Below are 26,375 nucleotides of genomic sequence, written 5' to 3' on the forward strand. Positions count from 1 at the left end.
TCGTCACATCATGACATTGCTGGTTTTACGAGCAGAGGAGCATGTTCGGCAGCGCGCACACACAGGGTACTTCAAGCAGACACAGTGTGTAGACAGAAAAGAGAGAATAGACGCATTTTGGCTTGAAAAGTGAATATAAAGGTGAAGTGGCTCGGGAGAGGGAAATCTGGGCTTCCCTGCTTAGGCTGCTGCCCCCGCGACCCGACCTCGGATAAGCGGAAGAAGATGGATGGATGGAAATTATGTTTCGAGTAAAGAACAACAGCCTTCCAGCCTGTATTCTTAAGTAATTTAAATTAAGAGGAGAAAACTATCATTTACAGGGGATATTCCATCCATCCATTCATTTTTCTACCGCTAATTATTGATTTTTGAAATATGTAAAGTAAGAACAAAAATAAAATACAAATGTATTTCAGTTTTAGGAGTTAAGTGGTGGAACAAGCTCAGTGATGAGTTGAAGACATGTGGTTCTTTGTTGAGGTTTAAGAAAACCTTGAAAGGTGAAATAATTGAAAATTATAAAATATAGTAACAATTCCTTTCATCCCATTGATTCTTTTAACGTTGATGTTCCAGGAAATTTAATTTACAGTGAAGGTATAGGATAGGAAAATATAAGCTTTGGCTTCAGCCTATTCCTTTTTCGGTCATTCTTTTTCTTTTCTTTTGTGTGTGTGTGTGTATGATTGTTGATATGAATAACCTGACTGTTAAACTGGTCACATAAAAATGGTGGATTGATTATATGATCGAAATAAACTTATTTCATTCATTCATATGCAATCTTTTGGATCCGGCCAAAAATGGCTCAGGGGGCGATCCATTTCTTTGTGGACGAACACTTCTTTTAGGCAAAAAGGCCGGGAGAAACATTAAATTGGTTGTATTTGTATAGCGCTTTTCTACCTTCAAGGTACTTAAAGCGCTTTGACACTACTTCCACATTTACCCATTCACACACACAGTCACACACTGATAGAGGGAGCTGCCATGCAAGGCGCCAACCAGCACCCATCAGGAGCAAGGGTGAAGTGTCTTGCTCAGGACACAACGGACGTGACGAGGTTGGTACTAGGTGGGGCTTGAACCAGGGACCCTCGTGGTGGGGGTGCCTTCCACTTCAGTTGCTGTAGAGAAGTTACATCATAACGCTCTAGCCTCTGTGCATTTTCTTTTTTTTTTCGCATTTTGAAAAATGTTGTCCATTTCGCCAACTCTATAAGAATCCTAAAAACTCAACAGACCAGCGAGGAAAGGAGGAGGGAACCGCTGTGGAGATTAAATAAAAAAAGACTATTTGCAAGGAGTACATTCATGGCACTCACAACCGTGACCACAGCACAGTGAGTAACCGCATCAAGTTTTAATTGTGATAACGCCGGTCTTATCTGGGAAAAAAATGCCAGAAAATAATTATATGACAACAGAGGAGAAGACTTGACCTCTTCTCTGGTTCCAGCGCGGGCCTTTGCTCTTCCAAAGCACAAACACGCAGACATGTACAGCTCCCCGTTCCTTTTCCCACCCTTTTCTGCCTCTTTTTGGAGCAGAAATGGGGATAATATGGAAATTACGTTCCAGAAGAAGGCGGCTGAGAACCGACTTGCCAAAACAAATTCCAGTCAGTCCTTCCTGGCCAAGCCACCAGTTCACGCCATGTGCAGCCAGCCCGGTCCGTGGCCCGAGCTGGCCTCAACCAGGGCGAACTCGAGGCGCCCCGGCTTGCATGTCTTTGCGTTGACTGCAAGTAACCCCAGCATCACCGCCGTCAGCACTAACAACTTTCTGCTACTTTGCAATCCCCGTACGTGCCAGCAGAGAGCGGCGTTGGAAAAGCAAACCATGTTCTCATCCACGTTTGTTTATCCTTATCCTAACTCCATCTGCGCCCCTTCACGGACTCACCTTCTGTGCTTTCAACCTGCATCAGGTCTGTTTCAACCTTTCTGTTACAAAGGCCAGCACTGTGACAGAATACCTCAAATAACAATTTTTGTCCATATGTTCATTTGGGAATCGATGTCAGTATTGCAAAAGGAAAACTGCAGTTGTACACCTTCAAGTATTAACAAACCCCGTTTCCATATGAGTTGGGAAATTGTTTTAGATGTAAATATAATTGGAATACAATGATTTGCAAATCCTTTTCAACCCATATTCAATTGAATGCACTAAAAAGACAAGATATTTTTTGCAAATAATAATTAACTTAAAATCCCATGGCTGCAACACGTGCCAAAGTAGTTGGGAAAGGGCATGTTCACCACTGTGTTACATCACCTTTTCTTTTAACAACACTCAATAAACGTTTGGGAACTGAGGAAACTAATTGTTGAAGCTTTGAAAGTGGAATTCTTTCCCATTCTTGTTTTATGTAGAGCTTCAGTCGTTCAACAGTCCGGGATCTCCGCTGTCGTATTTTACGCTTCATAATGCGCCACACATTTTCCATGGGAGACAGGTCTGGACTGCAGGCGGGCCAGGAAAGTACCCGCACTCTTTTTTTTACGAAGCCATGCTGTTGTAACACGTGCTAAATGTGGCTTGGCATTGTCTTGCTGAAATAAGCAGGGGCGTCCATGAAAAAGACGGCGCTTAGATGGCAGCATATGTTGTTCCAAAACCTGTATGTACCTCTCAGCATTAATGGTGCCCTCACAGATGTGTAAGTTAACCATGCTTTGGGTCCTAATGCACCCCCATACCATCACAGATGCTGGCTTTTCAACTTTGCGTCGATAACAGTCTGGATGGTTCGCTGACCCTTTGGTCCGGATGACACAATGTCGAATATTTCCAAAAACAATTTGAAATGTGGACTCCTCAGACCACAAAACACTTTTCCATTTTGCATTAGTCCATCTTAGATGATCTCGGGCCCAGAGAAGCCGGCTGCGTTTCTGGATGTTGTTGATAAATGCCTCTCGCTTTGCATAGTAGATCTTTAACTTGCACTTACAGATGTAGCGACGAACTGGTTTTAGTGACAGTGGTTTTCTGAAGTGTTCCTGAGCCCATGTGGTGATATCCTTTAGAGATTGTTGTCGGTTTTTGATACAGTGCAGTTTGAGGGATCGAAGGTCACGGTCATTCAATGTTGGTTTCCGGCCATGCCGCTTACGTGCAGTGATTTCTGCAGATTCTCTAAACCTTTTGATGATATTATGGAGCGTAGATGTTGAAATCCCTAAATTTCTTGCAATTGCACTTTGAGAAACGTTGTTCTTAAACTGTTTGACTATTTGCTCACGCAGTTGTGGACAAAGGGGTGTACCTCGCCCCATCCTTTCTTGTGAAAGACTGAGCATTTTTTGGGAAGCTATTTTTATACCCAATCATGGCACCCACCTGTTCCCAATTAGCCTGCACACCTGTGGGATGTTCCAAATAAGTGTTTGATGAGCATTCCTCAACTTTATCAGTATTTATTGCCACCTTTCCCAACTTCTTTGTCACGTGCTGCTGGCATCAAATTGTAAAGTTAATGATTATTTGCAACAAAAAAAAAATGTTTATCAGTTTGAACATCAAATATGTTGTCTATGTAGTATATTTAACTGAATATGGGTTAAAAAGGATTTGCAAATCATTGTATTCCGTTTATATTTACATTCAACACAATTTCCCAAATCATATGGAAACGGGGTTTGTATTTAAGTACCCTTCGAGTGCTCGTGGTTATGTTAATGTAACAAAAAAGCTTTAACCTCACCTTAAAAGGTTGGATTTTATAGACATAGGATGGGAACATTTTCATACACGATACAAGTTACAAGAAGTTAAGTATTTTTATTTAGGTTTGTATTCTGTGAACAAATGACTTGGACACCAACTCTCGCTTGTTTTATGTCCAAGAAACTAAAAAGTAAGCTACAGACAGAGTGGGGAAAAAAAACTGCATTATACCGGCTGTATAGCTCGGTTGGTAGAGCGGGCGTGAAAGCATCTTGAGGGTTCCAGGTTCGATCCCCGCTTCCGCCATCCGAGTCACTGCCGTTGTGTCCTTTGGGCTCCCAGTGCCATCCACACTGGTTTAAAAATGTAACTTAGATATTGGGTTGTGCTTTGAGTCACGAGAGAAAAGCGCTATATAAATATAATTCACTTCACTTTTTTGTCAGTTTTATGTTTTTGTGAATGTGTTCAAACATTGGTTACTGTCGCAATTTGGCTACTGAAATTAAAGTTTGTGTGATTTTGTTTGTGAGAGGGCACTGTAGTGACTTCTGTGCGTGTTGGTAGAGCATACAGGGGCTTGTTGTTTTGTATTAAATACAAAGTTGACTCATCTTCTCTTCGTTATTTTTGTTTGATACTGTAGAGCACTTTATATTGTGTTTAAAATGTACAGACCTTCACTAAAATAGGGACTTTTGTCGAGACTGGAACTCATTATCCATATTTACATCGCTTCTTATGAAGAACTCTGCTTCTCTATACAAAGTTTTCTATTTACGAACCATGTGCAAGAACCAATTAAGTTTGTAAATCAAGGCGTCACTGTATCTATTGACAACTTAAATTTGTAAATATGTATTTTTAAGACAAACGTCAAGGTCATTTTTTAAACTCAGACATGGCCATAAAAAAACGTGCTTATTATTATATAGCAGGGGTGGGCAGTTAATTTTTACCGGGGGCCGCATGTGCAACCAGAGCACTGCTGGAGGGCAACATCGACAATATTTCAATTAAATTTTGCTCAATATTATTTTTGATATACCGAATGATAAATAATAATAATAATAGTTATTTTTATTATTATTTAATTCAACCTAACATAACTTTATACAAAAGCAGATTGCTTTTGATGGTTTTATGACTTCAACACTGTCTTACACAACACTTCCTGATGTATATTACAATGCAAAAATGTCAACTTCTGCACAGGGTTAATTTCTATCACTTTATCCTGCATCCTCTTTAAAAGGCTAACATTTTTCCCCGTCAGATTTGGACAACCACCTGTTGTCACACCTGCCAGCTTGTCCAATTTTAGTCCTAACATGTCCAAACACGCATTTACCGATGTGAACAAGTCATTATTGTCCCTTTAATAGACTGCATGGCTGCCAGCTCCTCCGTGATTTGAAAGTCTGCAGTGATCCCACGTAAGAAGATGAGCAGCTGTGCGGTGTCACGTACATCGCAACTCTCATCCGAAGCCAGCAAAAAACAGTCAAAGTCGGTCGTTCTGTCCTTCAGCTGAAGCTGCAAGTTTCCAGCAATGGTCTCAACCCGCCTCGTTACAGTGCGTCGGGAGAGTGACACGTTCTCAAATGCGCCCCTCTTCTCTCGGCATGTCAGCGCAACAGAGTCCAATAAGCACTCCTTAATAAACTCTCCATCTGAAAACGCCTTACTTTATCTTTCGATTTTGTGAAAAATTACGAAACTTGTCCTGACGGTTGCATCTCGGGGGGTGTGAAATTTGGCAAAAAGTCCTTGTTGGGTTTGCAGTTTTACCGTCAACGCTTCAGTCTCCCTCGCGCGCTCCTAATCAGACAGATTCCGGTATTTTTCCTTGTGCTTTGCCGTGTAATGGCGATTCAAATTATACTCTTTAAACACAGCAACCCGTGTACCACAAATGTACCTTTAATTTCTGTAAAGAAATACTTGGCAGCCCATGTCTTGTTGAAAACACGGCATTCGTCATCAACTTTTCTTTTTTTAGCGTCAGCTGACATCTCGGAAGTTGTCGATGTGCACCTTTATTCACCGGTTACAAACGGACATACGTCCATAAATAACACTTTTCAAAATAAAAGCAGCACAGTTGTATTGCACGCACGACATAGATGTTTTTGAAAATGTGTTTTGTAATCTGTGATTGCCGTTGTTCACATTCACTCACAATCACGCATAGGTCCACACGGAAGTAATACAAATAACGCTTTTCAAAATAAAAGCATGCACCGTTGTATTGCACACTCGACATAGATACCGTATTTTTTCGGAGTATAAGTCGCTCCGGAGTATAAGTCCCACCTGCCGAAAATGCATAGTAAAGAAGGAAGAAAAAACATATATAAGTCGCACTGGAGTATAGGTCACATCCTTTGGGGAAAATTATTTGATAAAACCTAACACCAAGAATAGACATTTGAAAGGCAATTTAAATAATAAATAGTGAACAACAGGCTGAATAAGTGTACGTTATATGATGCATAAATATCCAACTGATAAAGGTGCCTGGTATGTTAACGTAACATATTATGGTAAGAGTCATTCAAATAACTATAACATATAGAACATGCTATACCTTTACCAAACAATCTTTCACTCCTAATCGATAAATCCCATGGAATCTTATACGTCTAGTCTCTTACGTGAATGAGCTAAATAATATTATTTGATATTTTACGGTAATGTGTTAATAATTTCACACATAAGTCGCTCCTGAGTATAAATCTGCGACTTATAGTCCGAAAAATACGGTATTTTTTTAAATGTATTTTGTAATTTATGATTGGCATCAGGCGGGCTGGACAGGGATGCACAAAGGAACGGATGTGGCCCGTGGGCCGCAGGATGCCTGGGTCTGTTATATAGATTCACCAGGTCACAACATTAAGTACACCTGGAGACTCGCACAGCGCTAAATTAAAAAAAGCTGTTTTTAGCAACATTTTTATCACTATTCACATCGGGGGACAAAGCGTTCCCAAGTATTCCCCTATTTTATATAACTTCTGACCTTCGTGTCCACGAGCTCCCTCTGTGCCTCTGTCAGTTCTTCCTCTTTGGCCTCCAACTTCCTGTCCATCTTCTGCCTGCTGTCTCGGATAGCCACGTTCAGCTGGGCCAGCTGAGGAACAGACGGTGAGTTGAGCACGGGAAGTGTTTTGGACAAATGGAGCCTAAAAGCGGTGCTTGGTTTGTACCACATTTGCTCTTTGCTGGAGCTCCCCCTGTCCTTTCTTCAGTGCAATGTCCATGTCTAAAACCTCATGAGTTCTGTCCTCCAACTCCCTTTGGGTCTCACTGTGAACACACGCACACACACTTTGCTCAACTACTAATTCGAGTTACATACAGAATATCGAACTCATGACTGGAGACACGAACAGAGGATGCATTCTATATTTGCTTGAGATTTTATACTGTGAGTTTGTGGAAAAAAGAAACCACACCATTGAGTGTACTTTTGTGTTGGGGAACTTTTTAAAGAACAGGGTTCTTTGTTTTCAGAACATTTTTGTCTTTTCGGGCTTTGCTTTTACTTTGGAGAAGTGTTTTCCCAACCCTTGTTGAGCCAATTTGGAAAAGTCTCACAGCACAAAGAGTGCTGTGGCTTATTCTGTTGCATGAACAGGTGGATACACCGATTAAAAAAGTGACCAATTCATGACACTAAATCTTCACAGCACTGTGTTTGGTAATCACTGTTTCAGGGGGATTGTAACACTTGAGATAATGTCCCAGGCGAGAAAAGACCAAAGAAGTGAAGTCTTGTAGTCAAACAGTAAACTCTTTATGTTGTTAGTGTATGTTCCCTTGAGTGTTTTGTGTACAGTAGCTGCAGGCAGTATGTTGCACAACAGCTTCATCCGTGCCAGTTACAAATGACATCAGTGTGAAGGATGCATAAAATCGACAAAGTTGTCACATGAAATATTTCACCTCCAATGGCCAAAGAGTTCAATATGTACAGATATCACATCATATATTACATCACAACCATTATGTAGAAAATACAAAATTGCTATTACAGCGGTTCACGAAAAAAACAACACAATTGTATTGCAATGTTGATATAGTTTGACAGATGACACAAATTACTGGATCTATAATGAAGTCCACCACCCAGAAGAAGAGCGTAGCCTCACCTAAGACGTATGCTCAGATTTTCCACTTCGACTTGCCGCTCATCAGCCTTAGTTTGGGTCCTCTGGAGGACGTCTTTGAGCAACCGCAGCTCTGTTAGAGTCTCGGCCAATTCCTCCTGCACCGTCTGCAGCTGGCCCTCGAGGAGATGCACCCTCTTGACACAGTTCTGCTTGTCGGCCTCGCAGCGGTGGAGCTTCTCCTCCAGCTCGTCCACTAGGACGGACAAAGAGAGGGACCAAAGTTAGAGCGCAGACATTTGAAGTGGCCGAACTCTCGTACAGTAAGTATCTTTCTTACCCAAGTCACTCTTGGTTTCAAGCTGGCTCCTGGTCTGCTGCAGGTGCACGTCCATGTTGCTGATCTCAGAGGTCTTGACGGCGACGTCCCTGCGCAGACGCTGCAGCTCTAGCTCTTTAGACACCAGCTCCATTTGGCAGCTCTTCATGTCTGATTTTACTTGGCTTGAAAAACACAGGAAGGAAAACCAACCTTTTTGGCATTGCACATAAAAATGTCAAACTTTAGGCCTTACCTTAACATGAGCACAGCCCCCATTGATGACTTTAGAGAAAAAGAACCCTCTGCAATCGTTAAGACTTGATGAAAATGCCTTTTGAAATACATGCAAAACTAACCAATCTGCTTTTTTTAGCTACCACCATCTAGCAGAAGGACATTGCCTCAAACACGACTGGATGCTTTCTTATATACACTAACGCCGATGGATAAAGGGGCGGGCTAAGAAGAGCCAAGTCACGCCTGCAGTGGTATGTGGTTCCATCATAAGACCGGCTGAAAGGCATACTTACACAAACAGTGTCAGATGTAAGGACAAGTCTTATATAATCACTCATTAAATAACTGATGATGGAGAAGTTGAAATGATTACCGTATTTTTCGGACTGTAAGTCATAGTTTTAGTCATAGTTTGGCCAGGGGTGCGACTTATACTCAGGAGCGACTTATGTGCGAAATTATTAACACATTACCGTAAAATATCAAGTAATATTATTTAGCTCACTCACGTAAGATATTAGACGTAGTTGCTCTCTCATGGGTTCTTCAGACCACCACACACTGCCAGGAGAGCCCAGAATTCTGGGTATAAAGTTGTTTGCTTTTGAGCAAAGTGTCTTTTCTGTGTCTGTGTCTCTCAGCAGCACCTCCAACTCCAACTACTCGTCTCATCACGCAAAAATGACTAATGATCTATTGTTAACGATGGAATCTGATGCGTCATCTATGTTGCTGCTCCTCGATCTTAGCGCTGCTTTCGATACCGTCGATCATAATATTTTATTAGAGCGTATCAAAACACTAATTGCTGTGTCAGACTTAGCCCTGTCTTGGTTTAACTCTTATCTTACTGACAGGATGCAGTGCGTCTCCCATAACAATGTGACCTCGGACTATGTTAAGGTAACGTGTGGAGTTCCCCAGGGTTCGGTCCTTGGCCCTGCACTCTTCAGCATCTACATGCTGCCGCTAGGTGACATCATACGCAAAGATGGTGTTAGCTTTCACTGTTATGCTGATGACACCCAACTCTACATGCCCCTAAAGCTGACCAACACGCCGGATTGTAGTCAGCTGGAGGCGTGTCTTAATGAAATTAAACAATGGATGTCCGCTAACTTTTTGGAACTCAAGGCCAAGAAAACGGAAATGCTGATTATCGGTCCTGCTAGACACCGACATCTAGTTAATAATACCACCTTAACATTTGACAACCAAACTATTACACAAGGCTACTAGGTAAAGAATCTGGGTATTATCTTCCACCCAACTCTCTCGTTTGAGTCGTTAAGAGTGTTACTAAAACGGCTTTCTTTCATCTCCGTAATATCGCTAAAATTCATTCCATTTTGTCCACTAGCGACGCTGAGATCATTATCCATGCGTTTGTTACTTCTCGTCTCGATTACTTTTGCGTATTATTTTGGGGTCTCCCTATGTCTAGCATTAAAAGATTACAGTTGCTACAATCAATCAATCAATCAATCAATCAATGTTTATTTATATAGCCCTAAATCAAAAATGTCTCAAAGGACTGTACAAACCATTACGACTACGACATCCTCGGAAGAACCCACAAAAGGGCAAGCAAAACTCACACCCGGTGGGCAGGGAGAATTCACACCCAATGGGACGCCAGTGACAATGATGACTATGAGAAACCTTGGAGAGGACCTCAAATGTGGGCAACACCCCCCCACCCTCCTCTAGGGGACCGAAAGCAATGGATGTCGAGCGGGTCTAACATGATACTGTGAAAGTTCAATCCATAGTGGCTCCAACACAGCCGCGAGAGTTCAGTTCAAAGCGGATCCAAGACAGCAGCGAGAGTCCCGTCCACAGGAAACCATCCCAAGCGGAGGCGGATCAGCAGCGTAGAGATGTCCCCAACCGATACACAGGCGAGCGGTCCATCCTGGGTCCCGACTCTGGACAGCCAGTACTTCATCCATGGTCATCGGACCGGACCCCCTCCACAAGGGAGGGGGGGACAGAGGAGAAAAAGAAAAGAAGCAGCAGATCAACTGGTCTAAAAAGGGAGTTTATTTAAAGGCTAGAGTATACAAATGAGTTTTAAGGTGAGACTTAAATGCTTCTACTGAGTTAGCATCTCGAACTGTTACCGGGAGGGCATTCCAGAGTACTGGAGCCCGAACGGAAAACGCTCTATAGCCCACAGACTTTTTTTGGGGCTTTAGGAATCACTAATAAGCTACAAAATGCGTCTGCTAGACTTTTGACAAGAACAAGAAAGTTTGATCACATTACGCCTGTACTGGCTCACCTGCACTTAAGATGTGACTTCAAGGTTTTACTACTTACGTATAAAATACTACACGGTCTAGCTCCAGCCTATCTTGCTGATTGTATTGTACCATATGTCCCGGCAAGAAATCTGCGTTCAAAGAACTCCGGCTTATTAGTGATTCCCAGAGCCCAAAAAAAGTCTGCGGGCTATAGAGCGTTTTCTATTCGAGCTCCAGTACTCTGGAATGCCCTCCCGGTAACAGTTCGAGATGTTACCTCAGTAGAAGCATTTAAGTCCCATCTTAAAACTCATTTGTATAATCTAGCCTTTAAATAGACCTCCTTTTTGGACCAGTTGATCTGCCGTTTCTTTTCTTTTTCTCCCTTGCCCCCCTCTTCCTTGTGGAGTGGGGTTGGGGGGCAGACACAGGTCCGGTGGCCATGGATGAAGTGCTGGCTGTCCGGAGTCAGGACCCAGGATGGACTGCTCGTGTATGCATCGTTTGGAGACATCTCTGCGCTCCTGATCCGTCTCCGTTTGGGATGGTCTCCTGCTGGATCCACTATGGACTGGACTCTCACTGTTACACTATGGACTGGACTTTCATAATATCATGTTAGACCCGCCCGACATCCGTTGCTTTTGGTCTCCCCTGGGGGGTGGGGGGGAGTTACCCACATATGCGGTCCTCTCCAAGGTTTCTCATAGTCACTGTCACCGACGTCCCACTGGGGTGAGTTTTTCCTTGCCCATGTGTGGGCTCTGTACCGCAGATGTCGTTGTGGCTTGTCCAGCCCTTTGAGACTCTTGTTATTTGGGGCTATATAAATAAACATTGATTGATTGATTGATTGTCACACACTAGGTGTGGTGAAATTGGTCCTCTGCATTTGACCCATCCCCTTTTTCACCCCTTGGGAGGTGAGGGGAGCAGTGAGCAGCAGCGGTGGCCACGCCCGGGAATCATTTTTGGTGATTTAACCCCCAATTCCAACCCTTGATGCTGAGTGCCAAGCAGGAAGGTAATGGCTCCCATTTTTATGGTCTTTGGTATGACTCGGCCGGGGTTTGAACTCACAACCTATTGATCTCAGGACGGACACTCTAACCACTAAGCAGGTAAGATCAATGTGTGCGATGGGATTTACCTGAGCATCTCCGACAGTTTGGCGCTTTTGTGCTTCACTTCATGAAGGTCCTTATCTTTCTCCTCAGCGTCTTTTAGTCTGTTCCTCGCCTCATCTTGCAGAGACACTCGAGCTCGCACAAGCTGCTGCTCCAGAGTGGACACCTGCATTCAAGACATGCCTCAGTATGTCACCGTCTCTGGGGTTGTGCAAGTTGGAATTCCACCAAACACTTGGTGGAAAAAAAAAATATGAGTCACTAAAAACCTTAAACCGCGGTCATGCATGACCAGGTGTGGGTACAGATTTTCAGTACTTTATAGGTCTCGGTCGAATTTCACGGGTAATACGGAGTGCCAATTCACGTAAAGTCCAACAGTAACATATTTCGATACCTTTGTTGCATGGGAGATCACTATGGCGTCACATTAGTGCCAAAAATCCAAGCACATAAAACCTGTTATCGCGCGCTGATTCTCCACTTCGTGCGCGCGCGACACCCTTTTGCGCGCGTGTGGTATCGTTGTGCGCGCGTGCGGCACCTTTTTGCGTGCGCGAGGTGTCTTTGTGCGCGCACGGCGCCTATGTGCGCGCGCGCCGTCTTCGTTTTGGCACTTTGTGGGCGGTTATTCTTACACGGCCCCTCCTTTCTGATTGGTCAGGCGAAAATAGCTCAGGGCCAATCAGAAGTATAGCAGGGCGGGTCATCGTCAATATGTATCAAGATGATAGAGCTCCTGTCGACAAACTAATTCTAAAAAGTCCAAATTTAGTGGAGTCGTGGAAAATGCCAATTGAATTTTATCTAAAAGTCTTTGAAGAAGGTAATGTCTCATCTGTTGAGAGAACATCACATAGTTAATGAAGTGTCAAGATCAATATCTCTCTTTTCATACACATACAACCAGTCCAAAGATGTCAGTCAATGATGGAAATTATATTTTCAAATATGTTTTCTTTCTTCACTTGTCTGTTTTTAAAAAAAAATGTATTTATTTAATATTTGTATATGTAAATATTTAATGTATGCCACAAAGTGGGACTAATAATTTTCTTTCCTCCTTTCGATTTGTTATAAATGTCAGAGTATTGTATGTATGTGTATATTTAAATAGTACATGCACCATTGACATCAATAAAATGACGGGGACCAGCTGTCCGGGGTAAGATGGCCGCTATGCTGGAGAAACATGGAGTGTTTATTCATATCTATGATGAAAGCTCCATGGCAGTTCCCTGGGATTAAAAAGAAAGGAAATCACGTTTTCATAGGGCTATCATGGCTGAACAAGTAAGTCTTACACTATTATCTCTCCGATTTAATTTGCCTAATGTATGGAGCTAGCTTTTTTGTTGTTTTTTTTAATACATATTTTTAACTCTGCCATCTATACTGATCTGGGCTGATATCTAATTTTCCATGGTTTGAGTTGTTTGCAGAAACGTAAATACTTTTTATAGTAATATTAAAACCATATTCATTAATTGTAGTGTTAACCTGTCATTTATTATTCTACTAAAATAGTAATTGCAATCATAACATCAATAAGTAGGCCCATATGCTAATCATGTGGTCCTGATATGAAGTACGCATAGATAAGTGGGTTCGGGTGGACTCTGGTGTAAACTTAAAGTAGATAGAGGAAAGAAAATTAATAGTCCCACATTGTAGCATACATTCAATATTTACATATACAAATATTAAATAAATAGAAATATTTTTTAAAACAGACAAGTGAGGAAAGAAAACATATTTGAAAATATACTTTCCATCAAGACAACTTCAGATTGTTTTTGTTGAATTAAAATAGGACAAGCACATATTGAAAATGTACAAATCATATGTTTTTTTTTTTACACTTACATGATGCCGTTTATAGTATTCTATCTTCATTTGTTGATATTTATACTTTCTGAATAAATGATGTGATAAAGATAATCAGTCAAATAGGTGAAATTGAGTCTGGTAGAGTTTTAAAATGCTCCCATTGGTGTCCCATTAATTTTTTATATATCAGAAGATGAAATGAATATTGATATCAATATCAAAATACAGGATGTTATTAATATAATGTACTAATTTTCCTCCACGTACTTAACAGAGAGCCCTCTAGACATAAAATATTAACAGTCGTTTAATCTAAAATAGTAGACATAACACAAAATAAGACATATATTGTACTAACTTCTGGAGCCATGGTCTCATCTAATACTATAACATTGATACTTTCAGTTCATTTAGCCTTTATTATGCTTAAAATGCTGAGTTAAGGCCAGAAATATGTGGAATATGCTTTTAAAAAAATAGCTTATATCCACCATAGAGAGAAGAAGCAATTATGGACTTTCATATATATTAGTGTGTGTGTGTGTGTGTGTGTGTGTGTGTGTGTGCTGGCCTGAAATGACACAGAAACTCCACTAGGGCTGGGCGATACGGTCTTTTATTAATATCTCGATATTTTTGGGCCATGTCACGACACCTTGATATATATCTCCATATTTTGCCTTAGCCTTGAAAGAACACTTGATGCATATAATCACAGCAGTATGATGATTCCATGTGTCTACATTAAACATTCTTGTCCATACCGCATTAATATATGCTACTTTTAAACTTTCATGCAGAGAGGGAAATCATAACTAAGTCAATTGACCAAAACTGTATTTATTAAACAGTTATTAAGCACTGGCACAAACATTCATGTCATTTCCAAAACAGAAAGTGCAAGATTGTCAGAGACATTTTAAAACAAGCTATGAGTGCACTTTTGTGCATGATGTCACTAAGATGACATATCAAAAAAACACTAAATTAAAGTGCACTTTTTAAACAGAACGCCACTACAATAGTTAAAAACAAACAAAGTGCACAAGATATTTCAATAAGTGTCAAATAAAAATGAGCTGCATAATAGGAAATCAAACAGTGTATGTCCTTTGTTCTGTGGTAGGTTACTGCGGACGTTATCTCCTTCTGTTGTTGACTATTTTTTTTAAACGGTATTGATCTGGAAATTGTTGCTTCAGCATTTTGTTGGTGATGTTGACATGCAGAGTTTCAAGTTCCAACATATTCCCGCTTGAAGCCAAACCACCGCCAGACGATGCACCATGTGCTGTTTTTCTTAGGAATGAATTATTCCTCTATTTGTTACCAGATTCGCACCTTCTCTCTCTCGTATTACCACTCGCAACGCACCGTTAGCATCACAGCTAATGTTACCCATGTAGCTACCTCTCTGCTCGGGGCGGGCGTGTGACATTGCACGCGTGACAGTATGTGACGTATGTAAGAAGGTGCGCTTGTTTTATGTTTCTGTGAGGAGAGACAAGAAAGAGTGAGAAACGCCTGTAGTGTAATGCCCACAGCTAAAAGCAACTGTGTGAGAACATATACTTAAAGGAGAACATTATCACAATTTCAAAAGGGTTAAAAACAATAAAAATCAGTTCCCAGTGGCTTGTTGTATTTTTTGAAGTTTTTTTCAAAATTTTACCGGTCCTGGAATATCCCTAAATAAAGCTTTAAAGTGCCTTATTTTCGCTATCTTCAAAACCACTATCCATTTCCCTGTGACGTCATACAGTGCTGCCAATACAAACAACATGGCGGTTACCACAGCAAGATATAGCGACATTAGCTCGGATTCAGACTCGGATTTCAGCGGCTTTAGCAATTCAACAGATTACGCGTGTATTGAAACAAATGGTCGGAGTATGGAGGCAGATAGCGAAAACGAAATTGAAGAACAAACTGAAGCTATTGAGCGAATAGCTATTGACGCTATTCGGCCATAGCGTGGGTGTACCTAATGAAGTGGCCCATAGCATGGCTGCCTTATTAGCATCGCCGGTAAAATGTGCGGACCAAACGATCAGGACTTTCGTATCGTGTGACACTGGAGCAACTTAAATCCGTCGATTGGTAAGTGTTTGTTTCGCATTAAATGTGGGTATCTAGTTTCAAATGTACGTACAGCTAGCGTAAATAGCATGTTAGCATCGATTAGCGTAGCATGTTAGCATCGATTAGCTGGCAGTCATGCCGTGACCAAATATGTCTGATTAGTGTATAAGTCAACAACATCAACAAAACTCACCTTTGTGATTTCGTTGACTTAAACGTTGCAAATGCATCCGTAGGTTATCCATACATCTCTGTGCCATGTCTGTCTTAGCATCGCCGGTCAAATGTGAAGACACTCTGGTACATTCAATGGGGGTCTGGCGGCAGATTTCTTGCCAGTGGTGTAACTTGAATCCCTCCCTGTTAGTGTTGTTACACCCTCCGACAACACACCGACGAGGCATGATGTCTCCAAGGTTCCAAAAAATAGTCGAAAAAACGGAAAATAACAGAGCTGAGACCCGGTGTTTGTAATATGAAAATGAATATGGCGGGTGTGTTACCTCGGCGACGTCACGTTCTGACGTCATCGCTAAAAGACCGACAAACAGAAAGGCGTTTAATTTGCCAACATTCACCCATTTAGAGTTCGGAAATCGGTTAAAAAAATACATGGTCTTTTTTCTGCAACATCAAGGTATATATTGACGCTTGCATAGGTTTGGTGATAATGTTCCCCTTTAAATATCACAATATAGTCATTTTCTATATCGCACAGAGACAAACCCGCAATATATCGAGTGTATCGATATATCACCCAGCCCCTACACTCTGCTAACATTTAGAAGCTGCCACAATGATGCTGCAAATTGTTATAATTCAAAGGAAAGTAGCGGTTTGAGGCACTTTTTAAAAAATCCCAAACCCACAATAGATTTATGACATCATTTGTTTTTATATTAAAATTTGCTACTTTTTTTGGTATATGTCAGTAGCTTGAACGTTGCAGTAATAAATGTGTTTACCAGACGAGGCACCAGCATTTATGTTACATTTAATCAACTAAACCAGTGTTTGTTGAGTAAGCAATATTAATAATTTAATATAAATGAACAAGATGTAAGATAAAGAAGCCAATGGAAGGACAAACAATAACTGAATGTGCCTTTGTGATAACGTCATGTGGTTTTTAATTTGGTATGCAATAAAGTTTGTACCAGAACTGCAGCACAAGACACAAGAGACTGATCCGCAAATAAAACACACTGCCAGTAGACGGTAGGCATGCCTCAGTGCGCTGCTTGTAACATTAAATTAATACACTATTCCAAATGCATTTGTTTTTTTATTTTTTTCTCCGGACACTGTAAAAGATATCTGTAGATTTTACCGTTAAAAATGGCAGCTCACCTCAATCTTAAAAGGTTATTTGGAATAAAAAGAATGAGAATTGGGAAAAACAACACTTTGCAGTCTCCCAGGGACTTAGGTGGGTTGCCTCTGCCAAATTTTTTATTTTACTATTGGGCTGTTAACATCCATAGCATGCTACACTGGTGCTGTATTAGCAACCAACCACCACCGTGGCTACAGATTGAGGAGGCCTCCTGCAACTCTTCTACCCCAAAGTCTCTGATGTGCCTTTTTCAGATGTCACTGTTAGCTTAGTCTGATAGTACAATTGTTAAAAACTCATTTTAAAACACATTTTGGACTTCACTCTGTCCCTTTCATGTACCCAATTAACTTAACCTCTTAAGGCCCAGGCTATTTATTTACATGCTTTTTCCCCCATTTTAAATAAAAAAATGGCAGACCAGTCACCAGGCTTTTAACATAACATTTGACGTGTTCTTTAGAACATATTACTGTAAATGGCATTGTTTTTTTCTGGTAAAATTCTGGCAAACGAGTTGACAATTTATTTTGCGGTCTATTATCGTGAATGGAAAAAAGGGACCATGTTTTTTTTACTGGCCAGAATTTGACCATTAAAAAAAACATTGGTACTGTTTTTCCATTTACAATAATATGCAGTACAAACACCAGCTCTAAATCAAAATCTGAAATATTTTATTAATATCTGAGTGGAAATTAAATTTTTTAGCACAAATTTAAATAAAAAATGTACGTTAAAAAAAATTGTCAGTTCGGTTGCCGCAATTTTACCGTAAAATCTATTTTCATTGTCATTGTGTACAATTTGATGAATAACTTGCCTTAATACCACAAGCTAATCATATATTTAACTATTTACAAAAAAAGAAACAAATGACAAAGACATGCACCTGGGGATAGGTTGATTGGCAACACTAAATTGGCCCTCGTGTGTGAATGTGAGTGTGAATGTTGTCTGTCTATCTGTGTTGGCCCTGTGATGAGGTGGCGACTTGTCCAGGGTGTACACCGCCTTCCACCCGATTGTAGCTGAGATAGGCACCAGCGCCCCCCGCGTCCCCAAAAGGAATAAGCGTTAGTAAATGGATGGATGGAACAAATAGTAATATAGAGTACAGGCCAAAAGTCTGGACACACAAGAGATGCGCGGATAGGCAATTATATCATCCGCATCACCAAAGTCGTCATCCACCCGCCGTCCACCCGAACCAACATTTTATCAGGACCGTACCCGCCCGCCAACCGCCCGCTGAAATACATCAGAGGTTGTCCGCTTTTACCACTCAAAGAGATATTTAAACCCGTTTCACAGAGTAAAGACGACAATGGGAGCCGCTAACGTTCCCGCGACTATCCAATAGCGTTCATCCTGATTACAAGAATATGGGCGTGCTGTGAAGCCATTGCCTTAGACACCTTCAACAACATGTATGAACCGATTGTTGGTCTGGCAACATGTTGTGTGCAGCTTCCGCAATTACACGTTCAAGATTGAAAGGCATACTGGGTGACACAGAGTTCACTGATGGTTGTGATATAAACAACTTTAACACTTACTAATATGCGCCACGCTGTGAAGCCACACCCAACAAGATTGACAAACACATTTCGGGAGAACATCCTCACAGTAACACAACATAAACGCAACACAAAAAATACCCATAATCCTTTGTACCCGTGGCACATCCTGAATATATTTTACACCCCCGCGCCCCCAACCCCGCCCACCTTACCGACGCACGGGGTGGGGGGGCTTGCTGCTAGCGGGGTGTAAAAAATAATCAGGAAGTGTAATGAATACAAAGGATTCTGGGTATTTGTTGTGTTGCGTTTATGTTGTGTTACTGTGATGAGGATGTTCTCCCGAAATGTGTTTGTCGTTCTTAATTGGTGTGGCTTCACAGCGTGGCGCATATTACTAAGAGTGTTCAAATTGTTTATATCACAACCATTAGTGTACTCTGTGTCACCCAGTATGCCTTGCAGTCGTGTGCGTGTTGCCGCGGAAGCCACACACAACATGATCCTGGACTGACAAGCAGATCGTACATGTTGTAGTAGGCGACAAAACCAATGGCTTCATAGCACACCCTAATACTTATTATCTGGGTGACTGCCGGCAGTCATTCTAGAGAATAATAGCGTCTCTTATTGTCTTCTTCGCTTTATGACACAGGTCTTAAATGGCACTTTGAATGGCAAAGGGTACAGATCACAGAACCATGTATATCAAATACTTCCGGATGGTTCAACCGCCACCCGCCCGAATCTAATTAAAATCTATTTTTTCGTCATGTCACCCGCCCAACCCGCGGTTTATCCGCGGATGAGACCGCAAACCGCGCATCTCTAGGACACACCTTCTCCTCATTCAATGATTTTTCTTTATTTTCCTGACTATTTACATTGTAGATTGTCACCGAAGGCATCAAAACTACGAATGAACACATGTGGAGTTATGTACGTAACAAAAAGGTGAAATAACAGAAAATATGTTTTATATTCTAGCTTCTTCAAAATAGCCACCCTTTGCTCTGATTACTGTTTTGCACACTCTTGGCATTCTCTCAATGAGCTTCAAGCACACCTGTAAAGTGAAAACTATTTCAGGTGACTACCTCTTGAAGCTCATCGAGAGAATGCCAAGAGAATGCAAATTAGAACAAAGGGTGGCTATTTTGAAGAAAGTAAAATATAAAACATGTTTTCAGTTATTTCACCTTTTTTTACATAACTCCACATGTTTAAAATACCTAGCCAGGTTCGAGTCCCACAAGTTCCGGCGCTGGCCGGGATGCCCAAAATGTCCAAAACGCGCCCAGCAAAGTTCCACAGGAAGGCGGGAAGAAAAGTGAGAAAAGCTGGTAAAATGTTCAAAAATCCCACCCGGGTTTGAGTGCAACAAGTTTTAAGACTTGTGGTACTCGAACTCAGGTGGGACTCGAACCTGGGTAGGTATTTTGAAAGTTTTTGGGACTCTTGCCAACTTTTATCCCCCGTCCCCGTGGGACTCGGCTAGGTGTGTTATGGACATTTTGGGCATACCGAGACTAGCACGGCCAGCGGCGGAACTTGTGGGACTCGAACCTGCGGAGGTATTTTGAACATTTTTGGGGACTTTTGCCGACTTTTCTCACTTTTCTCCCCCACTTCCCGTGGGACTTTGCTAGGTGCGTTTAGAACATTTTTCGCATTTTTTGGAATTCGTGGGACTGGAACCCGGGGAGGAATTTTGGAAATAATTGGGACTTTTGACCATTTTGGCTGCCTTTTAAATAAATAAATGGGTTGTACTTGTATAGCGCTTTTCTACCTTCAAGGTACTCAAAGCGCTTTGACACTACTTCCACATTTACCCATTCACACACACATTCACACACTGATGGAGGGAGCTGCCATGCAAGGCGCCAACCAGCACCCATCAGGAGCAAGGGTGAAGTGTCTTGCTCAGGACACAACGGACGTGACGAGGTTGGTACTAGGTGGGATTTGAACCAGGGACCCTCGGGTTGCGCACGGCCACTCTCCCACTGCGCCCTCTTCTTCCCTGCATTACTGTGCACCATTGCTGGGTGTGTTTTGGACATTTGGAGAAAAACAGTTTCAAGCATGTTTTATTCCATATAGGTCATAAAATGTCGGCAACAAGCTGTAATATCTTACTGAGATCATTTAGGACCAAAACACTTGAAACAAGTAAAACACTAACATCAAATCTGCCTAGTGAGAAGAATGATCTTATCAGACAAAAATAAGCAAATATCACCCTTATTTAAGATATTTAATCCTACTTAGATTTCAGTTTTTGCAGTGCAGATACTTTCATAAAATAGTTTAATTTGTTACCCAGAGGGGAATCTTTCTGCTCGCATAGTCTATGTTTAATTCAGAACTTTTTTGTCTTGTTTTTAAAAGGACAAACTAAACACAGAGAGCTCTTAATACGATCAAAAGATCAAACTGCTTGTTTTCAGCTTGAGCACTTCTGCATTGGCAACTAACTCTTCAATTAAATTAGGTCAAACTCCCCTGGCGTTTGCCCAAATGCTTGATTGCATAATATTAAGCAGAGGTTTGATCATGAAACACTTTGTTTTCACTCAGTTATTAATAAGACTCATCAAAAACGAGGATGCAACAGTAAACTATACAAACTGTTTACACTTGATGAAGTGCAGAAAAACTCAGATCAGTGAAAACAAATGTCAGATTTTGAGGAACGTCATTCGTATTGAGAACATTTGACATTTGAAAAAACAAGATTATTAGCGCTAACCTGTCCATAAATTAAAAAAACCTTGCACTCACGTGTCGCTGCAGCTGACTCTGGCTCTCCTCCAGTTCTGCGATACGGGTCGTGCTCTCGGTCAGCATGGTCTGCAGCTGCTGCAGGGATAGCTGAAGCTGCAGGTTTTGATCACTGGCGCTCTCAGCGACCCGGGTCAAACCGTGAAGCTTTTCCTGCAGTGAACACACCTGGAGAGAGAAGAAAGAGGGATGGGTAAGCCAGGACGAAATAAGGACAGGCGTCCCTTGCTCCGTCGCGCTTCAAACTTGCAGCTTAACTACATGGCAGATTAAAAACTACCGGATTTTTCGGACTATAAGGGGTGCGACATATACTCCGGAGTGACTTATGTGTGAAATTATTAACACATTACCGTAAAATATCAAATAATATTATTTAGCTCATTCGCGGAAGAGACAAAGAGAATGTCAGCAATCGTCACACACACGTCAACCAATAAGAATCCAGCAGGGAAAGGTCATGGCAGAAGTGCATTGTTGGTCGTGGAATGCTAACTGCTATATGCTACTGCCGTAGCAATTAAATTGGATCATTTCATCGTTGGCGGTAACTTATAAAAACTGAGAAGGGCTGAACAAAAATGGCACCGAAAAGGAAATCATGTACTGCAGATTACAAGCTGGACGTAGTGAAATATGCAGCAGAAAACGACAAGAGGAAGCGGTGCATACCTTTGGAGTTGGCAGAGTTGTTTAGAAGCGACATCGAGGAAGAAGATTTCATGGGATTTATCGATTATGAGAGACCGATTGTTTGGTAAAGGTATAGCATGTTCTATATGTTATAGTTATTTGAATGACTCTTACCATAATATGTTAGGTTAACATACCAGGCACCTTCTCAGTTGGTTATTTATGCCTCATATAACGTACACTTTTTCAACCTGTTGTTCACTATTCTTTATTTATTTTAAATTGCCTTTCAAATGTCTACTCTTGGGGTTTTGGGTTTTATCAAATAAATTTCCCCCAAAAATGCGACTTATACTCCAGTGTGACGTATATATATATTTTTTCCTTCTTTATTATGCATTTTTGACAGGTGCGACGTATACTCCGGAGCGGCTTATAATCCGAAAAATACGGCAAATAAAATGGTGTACCATCATTTTCAAACTATAAGGCGCGCTTAAAATCCTTTAATTTTCTCAAAAATAGACGGTGCACCTTATAACCAAAATTTGCGCAAAGTCCACAATTGTAGTCCCTGCCGACAACGTAGCCAATAAGATTCTTCTTTTCCCTCTATCTTCTTGTTATGGGGTATTTCTAATATAAAGAAGGGTAAAGTTCTAACTTATGTAGGTCAGTAAACCAGTTACAAAAGCACTAAAAACTAGCGGTATAGTGGGTTTACATAATTCACCCATGGAACTTAAGATATTAGAGTTTTTCATGGGACACATTTCCAGTGTTGTTATACTAGTGAGCCACAAATGAGGAGATACTCCTACCTTGTTGATTTAAGTCAGGGGTGTCAAACTCAAATACAGAGTGGGCCAAAATTTAAAACTGAACAAAGCCGCGGGCCAAGGTTGAACAAATTAACCTTTTAATAGGGACCCAAACAAGTTTTGCATTGAACATTGAACAAGCAAGACTTGTATAACTTTATAGTGACATGCGAAATCCAGTTTCAAATAATCCATCCATCCATCCATCCATCTTCTTCCGCTTATCCGAGGTCAGGTCGCGGGGGCAACAGCCTAAGCAGGGAAACCCAGACTTCCCTTTCCCCAGCCACTTCGTCTAGCTCTTCCCGGGGGGTCCCGAAGTGTTCCCAGGCCAGCCGGGAGACATAGTCTTCCCAACGTGTCCTGGGTCTTCCCCGTGGCCTCCTACCGGTTGGACGTGCCCTAAACACCTTCCTAGGGAGGCGTTCGGGTGGCATCCTGACCAGATGCCCGAACCACCTCATCTGGCTCCTCTCGATGTGGAGGAGCAGCGGCTTTACTTTGAGTTCCTCCCGGATGGCAGAGCTTCTCACCCTATCTCTAAGGGAGAGCCCTGCCACACGGCGCAGGAAACTCATTTCGGCCGCTTGTACCCGTGATCTTATCCTTTCGGTCATGACCCAAAGCTCATGACCATAGGTGAGGATGGGAACGTAGATCGACCGGTAAATTGAGAGCTTTGCCTTCCGGCTCAGCTACCTTCTTCATCACAACGGATCGGTACAACGTCCGCATTACTGAAGATGCCGCACCGATCCGCCTGTCGATCTCACGATCCACTCTTCCCTCACTCGTGAACTAGACTCCTAGGTACTTGAACTCCTCCATTTGGGGCAGGATCTCCTCCCCAACCCGGAGATGGCACTCCACCCTTTTCCGGGCGAGAACCATGGACTCGGACTTGGAGGTGCTGATTCTCATTCCGGTCGCTTCACACTCGGCTGCAAACCGATCCAGTGAGAGCTGAAGATCCCGGTCAGATGAAGCCATCAGGACCACATCATCTGCAAAAAGCAGAGACCTAATCCTGCGGTCACCAAACCGGAACCCCTCAACGCCTTGACTGCGCCTAGAAATTCTGTCTATAAAAGTTATGAACAGAATCGGTGACAAAGGACAGCCTTGGCGGAGTCCAACCCTCACTGGAAATGTGTTCGACTTACTGCCGGCAATGCGGACCAAGCTCCTCATAGGAAGACGTGTTGGTGGGATTGAGGAGGTCTTCGAAGTATTCCATCCATCTATCCACAACATCCGCAGTTGAGGTCAGCAGAACACCATCCGCACCATACACGGTGTTGATAGTGCACTGCTTCCCCTTCCTGAGGCGCCGGACGGTGGTCCAGAATCGCTTCGAAGCCGTCCGGAAGTCATTTTCCATGGCTTCCCCGAACTCCTCCCATGTCCGAGTTTTTGCCTCAGCGACCGCTAAAGCCGCAAACCGCTTGGCCTGTCGGTACCTGTCCACTGCCTCCGGAGTCCTATGAGCCAAAAGGACCCGATAGGACTCCTTCTTCAGCTTGACGGCATCCCTCACCGCTGGTGTCCACCAAGGGGTTATAGGATTGCCGCCCCGACAGGCACCAACTACCTTGCGGCCACAGCTCCAATCAGCCGCCTCGACAATAGAGGTGCAGAACATGGTCCACTCGGACTCAATGTCCAGCACCTCCCTCGTGACATGTTCAAAGTTCTTCCGGAGGTGGGAATTGAAACTTTCTCTGACAGGAGACTCTGCCAGACGTTCCCAGCAGACCCTCACAATGCGTTTGGGCCTGCCAGGTCGGTCCGGCATCCTCCCCCACCATCGCAGCCAACTCACCACCAGGTGGTGATCGGTAGAAAGCTCCGCCCCTCTCTTCACTCGAGTGTCCAACACATAAGGCCGCAAATCCGATGACACAACTACAAAGTCGATCATGGAACTGCGGCCTAGGGTGTCCTGGTGCCAAGTGCACATATGGACACCCTTATGTTTGAACATGGTGTTTGTAATGGACAAATTGTGACGAGCACAAAAGTCCAATAACAAAACACCACTCGGGTTCAGATCCAGGCGGCCATTCTTCCCAATCACGCCTCTCCAGGTTTCACTGTCGTTGCCAACATGAGCGATGAAGTCCCCCAGTAGGACAAGGGAATCACCCGGCGAAGCACTTTCCAGTACTCCCTCGAGTGTACTGTATTTTCCACGCTATAAGCCGCACCTAAAAACAAAAATGTTCTCAAAAGATGACAGTGCGGCTTATAACCCGGTGCGCCTTATATATGCATTAATATAAGTATTTATTTTCATAGAGTTTAGGTTTCGCAACTACGGGAAACAGCCGCCATCTTTTTTCCCCGTAGAAGAGGAAGCGCTTCTTCTTCTACGGTAAGCAACCGCCAAGGTAAGCGCCCGCCCACCTGGAAAAGAGGAAGCGCTTCTTCTTCTACGGTACGCAACCGCCCCCGTAGAAGAAGAAGCGCGCGGCTAATCCGATTCATTTCATTTGTGTGTTTCTGTAAAGACAACCACAAAATGGTTCCTACTAAAAGACACGCGTACAACGCAGAATTCAAACTCAAGGAAATAAGTCACGCAGAAGAACACGGAAATAGAGCAGCAGCGAGAGAATTGAACATAAATGAATCAATGGTGCTTAGGTGGAGGAAGCAACAAGATGACCTGCGCCAAGTAAAGAAGACAACACAGAGTTTGAGGGAACAAAGCAAGATGGCAACAGTTGGAGGACAAACTGGAACAGTGGGTAGTTGAGCAGAGAGCAGCAAGCAGAAGTGTCAGTACCATCACTATTCCAATGACGGCAACAGCGCCAGCAAGCGAACTTCACTTGGATGATTTTAAAGGTGGTGCTTCTTGGTGTTTCCGCTTCATGAAAAGACGCAATCTCTCCATCCGCACACGGACTACTATTTCACAGCAACTGCCAAAAGACTTTCAAGAAAAGCTGGCTACTTTCCACGCATATTGTAAAAACAAGATAGCTGAAAAAAGATCCGGCCAGGAAGGCAGGATTCATGGAACTGCCGGACACTGACTCTGATGACTTCGACCATTTTGGATGCCGTATTCGCCCAATTTTTTAATTCAGACACCGAAGAAGAAAAATTTGTGGGATTTATGGATGAGGAATAACTTCTGAAGGTGAGCTTTAAATGTTTATTTTGTGTGCTGTGACATTAACGTTCGAGCAAAGTTGAGTTATTGATGTTGTTATTGCTCTGCAATATTTTGAGTGTTACTATTGTTGTGATTGCACATTCGCACACTGCTTTGTATTATTAAAGTTTGACTGACCTATCTGACTGTTTTTTTGACATTCCCTTTAGCGCAGCGTGGGCGCGGCTTATGACCCGGTGCGGCTTATAGGTTTACAAAGTTTTTAAATATGCCATTCATTGAAGGTGCGGCTTATAACACGGAGCGGCTTATAGCGCGGAAAATACGGTACCCAAAAAGGGTGGGTACTCTGAACTGCTGTTTGGTGCGTAAGCACAAACAACAGTCAGGACCCGTCCCCCCACCCGAAGGCGGAGGGAGGCTACCCTTTCGTCCACTGGGTTGAACTCCAACGTGCAGGCTTTAAGCCGGGAGGCAACCAGAATTGCCACCCCAGCCCGTCGCCTCTCACTGT

At 42.5% G+C, this 26,375-nt stretch overlaps 1 protein-coding gene across 2 annotated transcripts in view; it reads right to left on the bottom strand.

Annotated features, from left to right (window-relative positions):
- Window positions 1-26,375, bottom strand: part of ccdc18 (coiled-coil domain containing 18) — a 79,720-nt gene that overhangs the window by 15,145 nt on the left and 38,200 nt on the right. For both annotated transcript variants that reach the window (XM_061919852.1, XM_061919853.1), the window contains 6 exons: window positions 21,284-21,451; window positions 11,749-11,891; window positions 8,134-8,297; window positions 7,836-8,049; window positions 6,891-6,990; window positions 6,704-6,814 (listed from right to left, as the gene is read on the bottom strand). In XM_061919852.1, the coding sequence (XP_061775836.1) occupies window positions 6,704-6,814; window positions 6,891-6,990; window positions 7,836-8,049; window positions 8,134-8,297; window positions 11,749-11,891; window positions 21,284-21,451 (900 nt within the window). The remainder of the gene's footprint in view (window positions 1-6,703; window positions 6,815-6,890; window positions 6,991-7,835; window positions 8,050-8,133; window positions 8,298-11,748; window positions 11,892-21,283; window positions 21,452-26,375) is intronic.

The sequence above is a fragment of the Nerophis ophidion genome, linkage group LG14 (assembly GCF_033978795.1).
Source record: "Nerophis ophidion isolate RoL-2023_Sa linkage group LG14, RoL_Noph_v1.0, whole genome shotgun sequence".
Lineage (NCBI taxonomy): Eukaryota > Metazoa > Chordata > Actinopteri > Syngnathiformes > Syngnathidae > Nerophis > Nerophis ophidion.